This window comes from Tenrec ecaudatus, chromosome 2 (genome assembly GCF_050624435.1).
Source record: "Tenrec ecaudatus isolate mTenEca1 chromosome 2, mTenEca1.hap1, whole genome shotgun sequence".
NCBI classification, from domain to species: Eukaryota; Metazoa; Chordata; class Mammalia; order Afrosoricida; family Tenrecidae; genus Tenrec; species Tenrec ecaudatus.
The window spans coordinates 206514125-206529359 of NC_134531.1; the positions used below are offsets into that span (position 1 = coordinate 206514125).

Below are 15235 nucleotides of genomic sequence, written 5' to 3' on the forward strand. Positions count from 1 at the left end.
TCTTCCCAAGGCTGTGCCGCTGTGCCCTGCAGGCAGCGTGACTGGCACGAGCCCTGAGCAGCCTGGAGGCCATTCTGTTCTTGGTCAGCGCTCCATGTTTTTAGGGGATGTGCTTTACATGGCTGAGTTGTGGCCGAGACACCCCAGTTAACCCTGCTCAAGGTGGCACCCTGCCCCACAGCCCCCAGTTGAGCTGCAGCTGCAGCATCAGGGCCAGGGAGGCTGTCCCAGGCGGTGGCTCCACCAAGGGAGCAGGCTGCTTGCTCGGTGACTGAAGTACCCTCTTCCCCCAGCGCCCTGGACCCCTGTGTGTGCCATGATCCTCCAGTACGTGTCCCAGGTCTCCAGCTCATGCCAGACGCAGCCTGTCCTCCAGTCCCAGGTGGAGCGCCTTCTCAGCAGGACCTACAGCAAGTGGAGGAGCCAGAACCCCACAGCAGGCCAAGAGTCGGGCCCCGCTGTCTCCCAGATCCCCTGGGATGACCTCCTTGCCCTGTGCATTGACCACAAGCTGCGGGACTGGGCGCCTCCCCGTCTCCCTATCTCCTCAGGTGTGCAGCTCTTGGGGGACTGTTAGCCTTGGCCTTTCACATCCGCCTGCCTGTCTCTTTAAATCACTGCCACCTGGCTGGTGGATTAACTGGGAGGGCTGACAAGGGTCCGATGGGCTCTGGGTCCCAGACAGAGGGAGGCCACTGAGCCATGTGTCCACGCAGCCTGCCTGAATGAGTGGGCTGTGGCCGTGGCCCGTTGTGTAAGTTTGGCATGGGCCTGGCCGTCGGAAAGCGAGCGGGAGCTCGGGTTGCCCAGTTGGGCTGAGAGTAGGCAGAGGCCTCCGGATGCTCTCTTCTGACGTGCTTTTGTATTGCTTCCTTAGAGGCACTGAGTGAAGATGGTCAGATCTGTGTATATTTTTTTAAAAACCATTTGAAAAAATATGAAGTCCCTTTGTCTTGGGAACAAGCCAGGACCCAGACGCAGAAAGAGCTGCAGAGGAGCCAGGGACGGTGAGGTCACACACCCCCTCTCCCTCTGTGTGTGTGTGCGTGGTCACTACTCCTTTCTTCCTCTGTGATCCACCGTGCTGCCCCACCTGACAGAGAAGTTTGTGCAAAGAACATAACCAAGGCTGGGCAGATGCAGCACGGTGCTGCTGGGCTTCATTGAGCTCACGGGGAGGATGGGCTTGGGGGGAGAGCGTTTCTTAAAAGCCTGTACCCACTCTCAGCTCATCTTGAGCATGTGGGGGAAAGTCCTTACCCCCACTCAGATTAAACAACCCACCCACCCTCAGTGCTGCCCCTGTCCTGGGCTGACCAGGCAGGGGTTTAAGGGAGAGCGTGCTGTTGGAGGCGGGAGGGAATCTTGTTCCTGGACAGTGAGTGGTTGCCCTTACTTGACTGAGCAGGCCATGACGGGGGCACACAGTGTCCGAGAAGAGGCTAGGGGTGGTACGGGGAGGTCTCATTCCCCAGCGGACGTCGTTGGTCTAAAATGGTCAGCAGACTGTATTTAAGGGTTCATTGGACTGATGGGTGAGATGAGCCTGCGGCATAGGGAGCTCCCACCCACAGCTGTGACAAGGTCACCACACGTGGACCCGGATGGGAGGGTGCCCCCTTGGTGTGCGAGGCCAGCTGCACGGAGGGCGTGGGCTGGAGGTGCCGAGCAGGAACAATACCACTCCGACTTCCTCCTGGAACCAAAATTCATCAGCGGCCACTGCGAAGTGCTTGAAAGGAGTAACAATGAGGAAGGGTCTGCCTTGCCCGACATCAAAGCATGTAGTGATGCTCTGGGATTGAAAAGCACTTGCTGATGTCGCAATAGGCCACTGGACCAGAACGGAGTCCGCAGGCCACAGGGGCCATGTCAACTGTGAAATGTGGGCCAGCAAGGCTCTCCCTCCCGGGGTGGGCTAGGAGACAGCACCAGCTCCCCCTTCCCTCCCCCAGCTTTGACACACACGACTCCTGGGAGGTGAAGAGTGGCACGTGAAAGCCAAGCCTGGCCCCTGCTTCAAGCAGCAGACGACCTGTTCAAGCGTGGGCAGGACAGAGGACTCGGAGTCGAGAGGGAAAGCTGGAGCCCACAGCACAGACTTGTGGCCGCATGAGGTCCACAGAGCAGGCGGGGGTGGAAATGGCACCTGGGGCCCTGGGGTGGGCATTGCTTGCACAGGGAGACGCAAGCCAGGGTGGGGGGGTCCTCTGCTCTCTGACCATAACTTTTAAACCATGTACTTCACAGTGTAGGCATCAAGTCTGTCCACCCTTCTTCGAACCATTTCCCCACCACGCTACTTCACGTCCACTTGAAGCAGAAGAGCCCTGTGGCCGGCCGGGAAGAGGGTGTCCCCAGCACGGAGGACATGATCTGTGGCACCTCGGCCGGAGAACGCCTTGCACAGTGCCTGGCCAGCAGCCTCCTGCTGGAGAAGGAGGAGAGCAGGAGGTGAGTGCGCACCGCCCACCTCTTTTACACGGTGCCTCTGGACAGGCCGGATGCCGTGTGCTGGTGACGCAGCCTGGTGCAGAGGACAGAGGGATGGTGCTGACAGCCCGGTGGACTGAGAGAGGGTGATATGACTTTTGTTTGAAAACGAAGGCGAGTCAGACCCACTTAAAGTAGCAGCTTCTTGAGAGCAGGGGTTGTACCCTGGAGAATGTGGTTTTGAATGTCTTATCTCAAATCCATTTCATTTGTTGAACGGTTTTAAGTATCAGTCTTTATTTTAAAACTTTAGCAGAAGAGCCTTAAATCTCATTTAAAAAAATCATTGTATTGGGGGCTTGTACAGCTCTTATCACCATCCATCCATCCATTGTGTCAAGCACACTACTAAATCTCATTTGGAACATGCAGTTTATCAACATGAGTTTTTTTGCATTTATACAACTTAAACATGCTTTTAAAAGGTTTTCTCTGTGCATTAGGTGAAATCCCAGAGCAGATCATCAGCTTCATGTTCCACAATCCATCACATTTTGTTGCATTTCATTCACGGCAGTCCCCACAATGCACTGCCACTTACCCCACTCCCTCCCTGGTTCCTGCTTCCCTGGCCCTTCTGGACTTTGTCCTCGGGCACCTGCGCCCTCTGGAGCTCAGATGACTTGTTTTTCTAAGTTGTGCATGCCTCACAGTGTTATTGGCTGGAGAAAATCAAACCACGGAGGGAGTCCGTTCCAGACCTGTCCCATCAGTCTGTGTGACTAGGAAGGCCTAGTCTCTGAGGAGTTTGAGTTCTTGTCCCCATCATCCTTTCTCTCTCTCCAGGACTTTCTAATGGGGTCTCCTAGTCAGAGCAGTTGGTCGTGGTGGCCACACACCATCACACTTATTTATCTTGATGGTCACGTGGTCCATTTGCCCACTGGACGAGTTTCCCTTCTCTTCCCTGACCACCACGTCTGTGTGGTCTAGTGGAGTGGGGGGGCGCTGCCCCACTGTGACAGGAACATAGGAGCCCCGGTGGCATGGTGGTTATGAGTTGGCATGGGATTCAGTACGAAAGGTCAGCAATTGTAAACCACCCGCTGCTCCTCAGAAGCTAGGTGAGGCCTTCCACTCTCGTGAGCAGTTCACAGCCTCGCGCACACACACCAGGAGCAGGCCTTCCCTGTCCTGTGCAGTTGCTATGACTCCCTGGCAGGAAGTTTACTTGTTTGTGTGTTTGTTTTGGGTGGGCCCATTACATCACTCACTCCCTTCCCACTGCAGGGTCCCTCTTCTTGTCCCAGCCCAGCCCCAGGTGCTCTCACCTAACAGCCCTGTCTATGGCTTTTCCAGCTGCCAGGGCGTCCTACCTGCCTTATCTGCAGCCTCCTAGGACTGAGCCATGTTGCTCCCTCGTGGGCCTGAGTCTCCTCCCTAGTTTGTCCCCATCCTGGAGCCTGTAGGTGCCCAATGTAGGGCCTGGCTCCCTCTCAGGCTTGTGTTGTCTCTGGCTTCCAGGGGAAGCCAGCCCCTAACACATCACTATGGGTCCAGTAGGCGCAGTTGTACAGCGATAATAAGTAAAGATCATAGTAAAGCCATAAAGAGGAAGAGAGATCGGAATAATGGAGTCAGACCCGTTTCATGGTAGCATGCTCACCTCAGCCCCGCTTGGTGGTCCACGTGGGGGGGGGGGGAATCTTTAAACTAGCTAATCAAGGCTTTTCTATTCTCTGGGGACATGCAAGCTCCCTAATTACAGGTGAGGACATACGTCACAGGAAGGGGTTGTGCTGTAGATAATACAGCAATGGGAGGGGGTGATCTAGGGGTATCCATGCAATAGGAAGAGGAGGGATTGGGGGTATACATGTGACAAGACGGGCGGATCCTAGATACAGGATGGCAGCCTAACTGGCTGTCACTGAGCTGCTTTAACCTGTTCCCTGACTCAGCTGATAGAGACCATTGTCAGTAGGGCGTGAACTCCACCTACAGGAACCAAATGACTGTGGGTCTGTCCATTGTCCTTGAACAGGGAGGGGGCTTAACTGGCGACTAACTGCCTTCAGGGAGGAGGTCTGTAAGCATCTGACCTCCCCCCAAATCTGGCCACAACCATCATTCTGCTCTCCTTAGAATGAGAGGGCCCCCACCCCACCCCCACAATCAACACTCAAGTTCCAGCCTCCTTGGTGTCAGTCCTGGGGCACCCCTTCCTCCCAGCCCCGCCTCACACCTCTGCTCATTGTCTCACGCCACTTCTCATGAGACCCACTCCCTGTGATTATGCCCAGTCTTGTAGATTTGAAGTTGCATCAGAGTCTGACAGCTAAATTGTTCACCGGGAGCCGGGAGTCCTCAGAACTCCTGATGGGGCTCTCTGGCTGCCTCTGGGAGGCTCTATTTGGGTTCTAAGAGGCCCTTCAGATTTTACACATTCCAGCCAGATCCCTGGTTCCCCCTGAGCTCAATTTTTACCCCTGCCCTGTAAAGACCTCAGTGACCGACGGCAGATCCACCTTTCACACTGTCCGAGCCTCATGCCCACCTCTGCCCTTTGTCCCCCCCAACTCCACCCAGTTGTCTTCCACAGGTCAGGCAGCCTTTTTTCAGAACATACTTGGCCTCAGACCACTGGTCATGACCCCATGAGTTCCCTCTGCTCAGGCCACTGCCTCCTTCCTGTTGCTACCAGAGGAGTGGCCTGTTCATGCCCAGGCAGGGCGAGGGCACCCTCTCAAGATAGAGGCATGGCACTGCTTTCCTCGGCAACCTGGGGGCTCGCTTCCTTGACACCTGATAGCAAAGGCATGCCCCTTGTGAACTGTCCGGGCCCCATGGGATCTGTTCCCATTCCTCTTGGACCCCTGCTACCCTGTTCGGGCTGCTGCTGCAAGCCTGTGCATGGCCACACCTCCTGTGCCCTCACCTAGCCCCTGAGCCTGCTTCCATCACTTCCCCTTCAGGCCTCTGCTTAGTGTCTTCTTCCCTTGAAGCCCTCCCATCCCCATGCCTCTGCCCTGTCCTCCACAATGTCATCAGCTCATGTGGCCCTTGTGTTTCTTAACTCTGTCTCCCTCCATTGTACTATGAGCTGCCATTGCAGTGTCCGCCTGCTGGGATTTTACCATGTCTTTGGGATTTGGACAATTGCCTCACACTCAGTGGTGGCTTAGAAAACGGTGTTGGATGAAAGAATGATGATGTCATGAATTTTAAAGCAGGTTCTCCTAGGTCTTTAGCAGTTCAGTGGTTTTGAATCAGATTTCTGCCTTTGGCAAAATGAGATTATGGAAGCAGACTGCTTTGAAGTTGATTAAATGGCACTAGATATTCGTTTTAGTAAAATTTAAGGACTAAGCAGTAATCCGTACTTTGAGTAGCCCATCAAGAGATAAGAATTAAGGAGATACATATAACCAAAGAAATCTAAACCTAGAAGATATGAATAATAACTGATTCTAATTAGCATAAAGAGTACAGTTCTCAGTTGCTGTAACATAGCCCTACCTTTAGGAAAAGGAGGAGTCATCAAAAAGGTTAGAAATTTTCCATTAGTTTGAAATCCCATTTTCCAAGAGCTTTTTGAGACCCCCTCGTATGTAGGAGGAAAATAGGCACAGAGAACTCTGTGGTTCTTGCTGGGTGGGTGGTCCTGAGTTGACTGCATCTCGTGTTGTGTTTCAGGTTTGAAGATCAGCTTCATCGGTGGTTGTCTGCAGACTCGGGAGCATTTACAAATGCAGCTTTCCTTCCCCTCTACCTTCCTCAGACTTTGGTGTCTCTGCCTCAGATTATCCAGCCAGCGAACACTTCTACAGCCACCAGTCCACAGGTCAGAAGGGAGTGTGCAGGACGGCCTCCCCGCTTCTGAATGCAGCTGGGGTTCCGTTTCTGGTCAGCTCCGGTGTGCCCTTGAATGTGACGTAGTTTACTGTCTTTGAAACAGTTGAACCAGTCCCTAGTGGAAGCCACGTCTTCACCACAGGTCCTCTCCCCCTTTCTAAATCAGAGCAACGGCTCGGAGCCCTCTCGGAGCACTCTAAGAACCGTGCGCATCTGTTTGGACACACTTTAGAAGTGACCCAGAGACTCCCTGTACTGAAGGGGTGGAGTGGGGAGAGGAGCAGTGTATGAAGTTATCATGATAAGTTATTAACTTAAACTTCTTGAGCTGAGCTTCTTCTGTCGTTGCTAGTCGAAAACCAAACTCACTGCCGTCAAGTCAGTTCCGACTCGTAACGACCCTAGAGGCCAGGGTAGAACTGCCCCTGTGGGTTTCCAAGACTACAACTCTCTCCCACAGAGCAGCTGGTCACTTCAAACGCTGACCTTGAGGTTAGCAGCCCACCACGTAACCACTCCACCCACACAAACATATCCCCCTGCCATCAAGTCAGCTCTGACCGAGAGGGACCCTCTCCAGTGAGACCTTGGTTGTCAAACTCGATTTGTTCCAAATTCATGCTTGAATGCTGAAAAGTTTGAGAATGGAACATAGGATTTTTCCCATAAGAAATCATGGAAAACCAAATAAACTGTTCTGAGTTTCCCAAATGACACAACTTCGCTGGAGTATCACTGTCCTGGATATGCTGTCGCTGTTGAGTTGTTCCTGATCTACCCAAACACACTTTCCATCCTTGTCCATAGTCTGGGTTCTGGCTTCATGTTAACGGTTTTATACCCTTCGCTACATTAGCCACTCTTAACCGCTTTTTCCCTTGAAAAATGTTGATCATGTTGACTTAGCCATGCCTTCAGCTGTCATATCTGACAGGCGGCAACCTGATTCACATTTCCCAGTTTCTTTCTTTCTTCACCTCTGTGTGGTTCTGTTTCCTCTTGGCCTTCACGAGCTTTCTCCGGAGCCATGGTTATAATATTTCACACAAGTAAAGCGCACACAGAAAGCACAGCCGCGAATGTGTTGACGCACTAACCCCTGCACTCTGTCGAGTGGCACTTCGACTGGTGTCCGCGGAGAGAGGAGGCCCGTCATGCACTCTCAGCCCATACAGATTTTTTCAAGTTGAATTTTCGGTTTGATTATCGAGCAAAGTTATGTACATCTAGCAGATTTGTTCTGAATCTTGCTGTTTGAGTAGTGGAAAGTTCGAGCTTGGAGCCATTTGACAATCGTATCACTGTATAGGGTTTCCCACAAATCTCTACTGGAGCAGAGAGCCTCATCTTTGTCCCGAGGGGCGGCTAGTGTGTTGGAACCACTGGCATTGCAGTCAGCATTCCCAAGCCTTCCCCAACAGCATCCAAAGGGCTCCTGCGTTGCTGCAGAGTTAGCTCATCTTGAGCCTGCTTGTGCAAAGAGGAAATAGGGACAGGCTCCGGAGCCTGGGGTCGAGGGCAGGAGGCAGTTGTTCTGTAGAGTCCGGGCTATCTTGGCCACGGCAGCCCCCTGGCCTCCCTCTGGGGACCAGTCTTCCTTGTATGACAAGAAGGAGGTCTCACAGAGTCGAGGGCCTCACCAAGATTCTCCAGCTGGCCAGTTCTGGGCTGCCCTTCAAAGCCAGGTCAGTTGGTGCCAAAGCCCAGGCTCTATCCACCTCCTTATTCTCCCTTGAGGGGTGGACGGAGCCAAACCTTAAGTGTTCGTTACAGATTGGTGCTGCTGAGCAGGCAGAGTTCGCCCTCAGCTGCCTGTAGGGGGACCCCTCAGTCAACAGGGGTGCGGGGGGGAGCAGACGCCAGTGACAGACCATTTACACTTTCACTAAACCTGTCCGACCCTTTGAATTGCCAGTTCTGTTCAAAACCAGCCAAATAGTAACAAAAAGTGAAATAAAGTATTCAAGTCAGCATTGGTTGTATAGCATAAAAGGAGAAACAAGCTAATGATCTTAAACAGGAGTCTTTAAAGTCATTGTAATAGATTAATAGGGTAGACGTGGGAACAGCCATTGGCCATCGTGTTTGGTAAGAATGGCTGATCCCGGAACTTGTTTGTGATGGATGCATGTGCTAGGGAGGCAGGGAGATGCATTGTGGGTGCCAAGGCTGGTGGGCCCAAAGGTTCCTAATGTGAGCCAGGTCTAGCGTGTGCACAGAAAGAAAATAGGTCTCGGTTTATTGCATTCTCCAAATTACCTTTTTTTTAATTATTCAAACAGAGCAGAAGTACAGGAGAGCACGCGCCGGCATCTGAGGTGAAGGGTGCGTCTCTGACTGAGCGGCTCAAGCACCTGGAAAGGCTAATCCAGAGCTCAAAGGAGGAGGAGGTCGCCTCCGAGCTGCATCTCTCCACATTGCTGGACATGGTGGACATTTGAGTGCCCAGCATGTGAGAGAGGGAGGGTCTCTCTGCAGAGGATCCTGCTCTTCCCCAAAATAATGTTTTTCTCAGATATGTGGCACCCTGCTGAATACAAGATGTTCAATCATGCAAATAAACCATTTGAATTCTCTGTGTAATCCTCTTTCCCAGTTTTCCGGGTAAATGCCATTCCCTCTCTTACTGTTTTTAGGATCTCAGACTAACAACAACAGCACTCGCTCTGCGGGAACTAGCAGCTTCCATTTCTGCACATAGCAGGTCCTGGGGGGGGGGGGTTGTGGGCATCAACTGTGCAGCCCATAGACTGGGCAGTCTCAGGATCTCTCAGATAGTCCCAGAGAGTCACGTATGGCAGGCGGTGCTGGCAGTCTCATCAAGAGTGAGTAATATTTCCACTGTCTGGTGGTTCCTCGAGGTCTTTGATGATCAGGACAGAGGCAGCAGGTACCACCTTTTTCTGGGCCCATCTGTTCTGAATGGTCAGTTTCACCGTAATCTTTAACCCCTTCCACTCCCCAGTTGCCTTGATAGTATCAGCCAATCTCTCTTGGAGACAAGCTCAGGGCTGATGTTGACCAGAGTGGACATAGCACTGACTTCCCCATGGGCGCATCTCGGATATACAACCTTGATCTTGGCGTTAAATGAGTGGTGGTGGAGGCAGCTGATGATGAACCCAGCTGTGAGGTGACCAACATGAAGTTGGACCTCGGCACTTCCAAGCCCGTAGCTGAACTTGAGGTGATGTCTCTACATTCTTCACTCATTTGCTAGAACGAAAGACGAGGAGTTTGAAAGCTTTCTTAAAAGGCTCCCCTCTCTGCTACACACAACACCCGCACGTATTTTTCCCTCCACTGGAGCTCTCAAGCAGCTCCTCATGTGAGTGTAACTCTTCATCCTGAGTTTGGAACAACTAAACACTATTTCCTGCTGAGCTCTCTTCTGGCTTAGTGATCTCACTACCTCATCCCAAGTGCATTGCTCTTACTGTAAAGCTACTCTGCTTTTGTCCTGTGCATCAAATAATGTGTTAGCTTTCTCTCAGAGATCGCTCTTCCACCCCATCGTCTTGCCGTGTGGACATGCTGCTCATCTGGGGCTGTGACATGCTGTTGCCCCGGGGTTTCTCTCATTACCTTACCCATCCTACCTTGGCCCTACGTGTTCCTCCCTGCCATCCCGATGCTGAGTCACAATCTGTCTCATTTGGTTCTTATTCTAATGACACTTATCTTCTGGTGACAGTGGCCCCCTAGGGCAGGGTAGAATTGCCCCTGTGGGTTTCCAAGACTAAATCTTTATGGGCCAAGCGGCTGGTGGCTTCAAACTGCTGCCCTTGTAGTTCCATCGCATTGTAGAATGCACGTGCAATGGAAGATACTGCAGGAATTTAATAAAAAACAATCTGTGCCCTTTCAATCGAGAGAATTAAAAAGTTCTCTCCCATTGGTTTCCTTTACAACCTCTAATATTCAGCGTTTTCCTTTCTAGATGGTCATGAGTTTTCTCTCCCTATTTTTTATACCCTTTTGTTGTTCTTAGGTGCCATCGAGTTGGTGCCAGCTCGTAGTGAACCTATGTTCAACAAAACGAAACCACCCATCCTGTGCCATCACAACAGTCACTGGTGGCCACGCGCCAGGCCATCTCATCGCGGGCCTTCTTTTTCCCTGCCTCTCTCCCACTGTCACTCCATCTTGTTGAGGGCCTGCCTCTTTTCCACTGCCAACAATGGACTCAAACATAAGAACAATCGTGAGGATGGCTCAGGACCAGGCAGTGTTTGGTTCTCTTGTGCATAGGGTCAATAAAGGTTGGAATCGACTCTGGCACCAGATAACAACCTAACACTACTTTACCAAGCGTGATGGCCCCCAGTGACTGGTCTCTCCTGGTAACATGCCCACAGTGTGTGAGACACATGTGCCTCTAAGGGGCATTCCAGTGGGGTGAGCACAGCTGCCTCCCAGGAGCTGTCTGGCTATTCTTCCAACACAATCTGTCTGTTTTGGCAGGCTTTGGACTTTGCAATATTCACCAACGCCATAATTCAAATTATCAATTTTTCTTCACTTTACCTTATTCTATGTGAATTTTCACTTGCATATGAAATTATTGAGCAATACCACGGTTTGGGTCAGGTACACCTTTGTCCTTAAAAGTAGCATCCTTGTTTTTCAACACTTTAAAGAGGTCTTGTGCAGCAGATAGACCTAAAGAAATTCCTCATTTGATCTCTTGACTGCTGCTCCCCTGAACATCCACTGTGGATCCTAGCAAGACAACTGCACTCTTTTCTCCCTGTATCATGACGTTACTTATGGTCTACTTAGGGTGATTAAATCACTGAAGGCTGCAATCCTTGATCTTCATTAGCAAGTACTTTCTGTTCTCTTGCAGCAAGCAAGGTTGCATCATGTACATGCCACATGTTGTTAATAAGCCTTCCTCCAAGACTGATGCCTCATTCTTCAGATAATCCAAACTCTGATAATTGCCTAGCAAGCATGCAGATTGACCTGAGTACGGGGTGAGAGGAGTCTAGCCTGATGCACACCTCTCCTGATTTTAAACCACGCACCGTTCCCTTGCTCTGTTTGCACAGCTGCCTCTTGATCCATGCACAGGTTCCACAGGAGCACAATGACGTGATCTGGAATTCCCATTCTCCTCAAGACTCCCCACAGTTTATTATGGTCCACATAGTCAATAAAACTCAAATGAACATCTTTCTGGTATTCTCTGCTTTCAGCCAAGACCCGTCTGACATCAGCAAGGATAGCCCTTCCACATCTGAATCTGGCCTGAATCTCTGGCAGCCCCCTCTCGATGTACACTGCTGTAACCATTGTTGGATGGTCTTCAGCAACATTTTACTTGCACGTGCTATCAATGATACTGTTTCATAATTTGAGCATTCTGTTGGGTCACCTTTCTTTGGAATGGCCCCAAATACAGATCATTTCTAAAGAGTCCAGCAGCAACACCATGGTTCTCAGCCATAGCCAGCATCTCTCACCCCTTCTCCATCCCCACCTACCTATCATAACTGACGCCTTGCCTTCTTGAGATGTCTCACAGAAACCTCGCCTCTCTTCACCATTCTGCTGGTGCCACGGCCAATCTGGGGGAAGCTCGGGCTCCTTTCAGACATGATCATTTTTTCTGTCCCAGAAGTTTATTAACACAGCTCTCTCGGACTGTCTTCACTTTCCTGTGTGGCCGCGTGTCTGTCGATCCCTCTGCCTCTTCTCTCTAGCTCTCCCTTTCCTACATTTGGCTTTTCTCTCTGTACTGTCTTCCAGACTTCCCCCCACCCTGTCCCTCTACTCTCATTCCACTCTGAACACCCCACCAGGGCAGGTCTTTAACGCTAATAAACCTGTTAATTCAAACCCATGCTCTGGGGCCACTTTCCTTTTACTCCGTTTTAACAGAATGGTGCCTAAACCTCAGAGAGTTATTTATGGTCAGGACTGCGGTAGCATTAACCTCAAGCCGGCTTCCCTGGTCACCTTTTCCCGGACCCATCAGAGCACGCTTCCTGTACTTCTGCCGTTAGAGACCTGAGTGTAAAATCCAAAGCTCCCCATTCCAGGGCCATCTGCACTGGAACAGCCTTCCCAGCCCCAGGGCTCCTCTCGGGAGCTCAAATTTTCACTCACTCAGCCTTCAATGATAGCATGTACTCTGGGACCGCTGATCATAGGAAATCCGGCCAGACAACAAATTAAACTTCTGCAGAAGGCTGGTTGTGAATATTTAAGTTCTTTATCTCTGGCCCGTTTGCTCTTCTTGGCCTTCAGTGGCCCTCCTCACAGAAATCTGAAGGGCTAGGCCTTGTGGCTCACTCTTTCCTTTGGGCGTGGGGCGCCTTCCTGATTTGCTAGCCGCACTTCCCCTTCCAGGGGTACGGGGTTCATAAATTTAAAGGGGACACTCTGAAGCAAGTTATCATGGGTTGTATTCTGTCCGTACCCCTGCAATGTCTCCGCTCACATCCTCGCCCCATCTCACCTCAATTCCTGCTGGCCCAGGACAAAATTCCCCCTCTGAACAATAAAATTCCTTTGGTCTTTCAGACCATAACAGCCTTTGATGCTTTTGGGCTTCACCCAAATTCAGTGCCATTTCCACCTACTCCTTACAAACGTCCTCATCCTTTGTCCGAAACCACTCCCCCTCCTGCCTTGTCTTCATCTCCTCCTCTCCCCACCTTCAAGCTGTAATCCAGCAACCTCTACCCTGTTACCTCTCACAGCTTCTACAGTAACTTCTCCCCCCCTCCCAACACACGCCATTAATGTCTCCCTCCTCCTCCTCCTCCTTCACGGATTCCCCTCCCTTCAGCGCCATCTTCCACGCAATCTGACACCTTTCACCTGCTGCCGCACCGTCTCCGCCTCTCCCCAGTTTGTGTCCAACTCTTCCTGCACAGGAGCAGCTTTGAATCCGCACACGAATCCTCAGACCCCACTCCCCTCCTTCCTCTCCATGAAGTCATGGGAGCAGAGGGGGGTGGTAAAAATTTAAGATTTATCTGCTAGCAATAGGAAGCTATCTGGAACCTTTTGCCTCTGACTTAAACATTTAGGTTAAAGGTTTGAAAATCTTTACTCAGTCTTACAATCTTACCTAGCACAATATTTAAATTGTCCTTCCAAAGGACAGGGAGTGGCATTATAGAGAAGCAATAGAATTCATCCCCAGAACCCAAAAGAAAACTCGGCAGTTTTTATAATAGCCTCTCAAAGGCTTTCCATGAATCCACCATCCTCCACACTAGGTACTAGTCATCCACACCTTATTTCACAGCTCCCAACAAGAGGAAAACCTTTAAAATGTGCTGGCTGTTCTCTTCAGAGCACACTGGGCATCTCTGAACCAGTTAACACTGGGCCACAAGTGGGTGAGCGACTTGGACTCAGCTTTCTGCCAGAGCTTGGCCCAGAATGCAGCCAAAGGGAGCCTCTAGGATGCGATTGCTGTCAGGTGGATTTGGCGATGCAAAGGAAGGAAAAAGGCAACGGTGGAAGTGGAAAACAGTTTCAAGGGTTTATTTCAGAGCTCCTGGGTTAGGTTCATGGGTCTCTAATTGGGGCCAGAGAAGTCGCACCACCTAGGAGGGAGAGGAGGACAGAGAAAGAGAATCCTGTGTCCTAAGTTGGGGGCCCACGAAGTCATGCGCCAGGAGGGAGGTGGGGGAGGAGTTTTACAGCCTGGGTCTAGGGAAGGGAGTAGCTGGGGAGTTTTCCACTGCCACTTTGTTGTCTGCAGATCCGGGGCTAAGCGACAATGTTCAAAGTTACCTGTAACTAGCCTTCTGCACCTGGGCTGGAAGGCCACTGAAGGGGAGGGGGAGGTCTGGCCTCTCCCAGCATCCGTCCTTGAAGTGTTTTCTCCAGCGCTGGGCTTATAGCCTGGGTCTAGGGAAGGGAGTAGCTGGGGAGTTTTCCACTGCAACTTTGTTGTCTGCAGATGGGAGGGGGGGGAGTAAGCAACAATGTTCAGTTATCTGTAACAGTAGCCTTCTGCACCTGGAATGGAAGGCCACTGAAGGGGAGGGGGAGGGGCAGGTCTGGCCTCGCAGCATCTGTCCTTGAAGTGTGTTTTCCCCAGCCTTGGGCATCCCTCCACCTGCCCACCCCGATAATTCCTGCCTCTGCCTGACAAATTTCCTTTTCTGCCAGAAAGTTGGAAGGATAATCTCTTCCATAATGTCTCTGGAGAAGCGACCTGCTCAAAATGCCTTGCTGTCAGGCTCCTAGGCCCAGCAATGAAGAATTGGCAGTGCTGTCTAGGGTTTGAGGCCCGTGGACACGACCCAGCTCATGCCCAGGCTAACTATTGCCATCTCAGATGAGGCCATTTCTTTCCTATTCTGCATATTCTACATTATTTACACACTTATCATAAATATCTTTAGCTCCCGCCTCTGTTCCAGGAGTCACAGATATAGTAACGCAGCCACTCAGTACACAAAGACTTTCAGATAGCCTCTATTATGTACATTTCTCACACCAGCTTCTAATCATTCCATATTGTCTCATCCCCTTACTGGGCAGCAATAGTCCTGACATCTCCCTACCAGTTGCTCTCCTTTACTACCTGCTCAGGTTCACCCACACATGAGGGATGTCACTCAACCTTTGGTTACATTGCCTCATCAGCTTATTTATATAAGGTTAAAAGATCCTTTGAAATTTCCTAATGTGCCCCAGTACCCTATCACCCTCCCATACTTACAAAACCTTAAACCTATAACCTCTAAACCCCTCAGGGCAGGCCTGTTGAGGTCAACCCATTCTCCTAACAACACACCAATTCTGCAGCTAACAGTAATTACATATATATCTGTAAACCTGCATTAGCTACTACTCTCAAATAGCTATTCATGCTTATTTGGCTAATATTTCCCACCTGCCTCTGCTAGCTGATTTTACACCATGTGAATATGTAAGTTTTGCTGATACCAGTAATTCTGATTTTATATACTTC

The 15235-nt window shown here is 50.9% G+C and overlaps 1 protein-coding gene across 4 annotated transcripts in view; it reads left to right on the forward strand.

Moving 5' to 3' along the window:
* The window catches only part of MCM3AP (minichromosome maintenance complex component 3 associated protein), a 32487-nt gene extending 23616 nt beyond the window's left edge, over window positions 1–8871 (forward strand). For 3 of the 4 annotated variants that reach the window (XM_075542179.1, XM_075542178.1, XM_075542180.1), the window contains exons 25-29: window positions 294–551; window positions 878–1007; window positions 2251–2454; window positions 6130–6277; window positions 8571–8871. In XM_075542179.1, coding sequence (XP_075398294.1) covers window positions 294–551; window positions 878–1007; window positions 2251–2454; window positions 6130–6277; window positions 8571–8729 — 899 coding nt within the window. In that variant the 3' untranslated portion in view covers window positions 8730–8871. Of the gene's footprint in view, window positions 1–293; window positions 552–877; window positions 1008–2250; window positions 2455–6129; window positions 6278–8570 lie in introns of those variants that run through there. The other variant, XM_075542182.1, reaches the window with a different exon arrangement.
* The last annotated feature ends 6364 nt before the right edge of the window (window positions 8872–15235 follow it).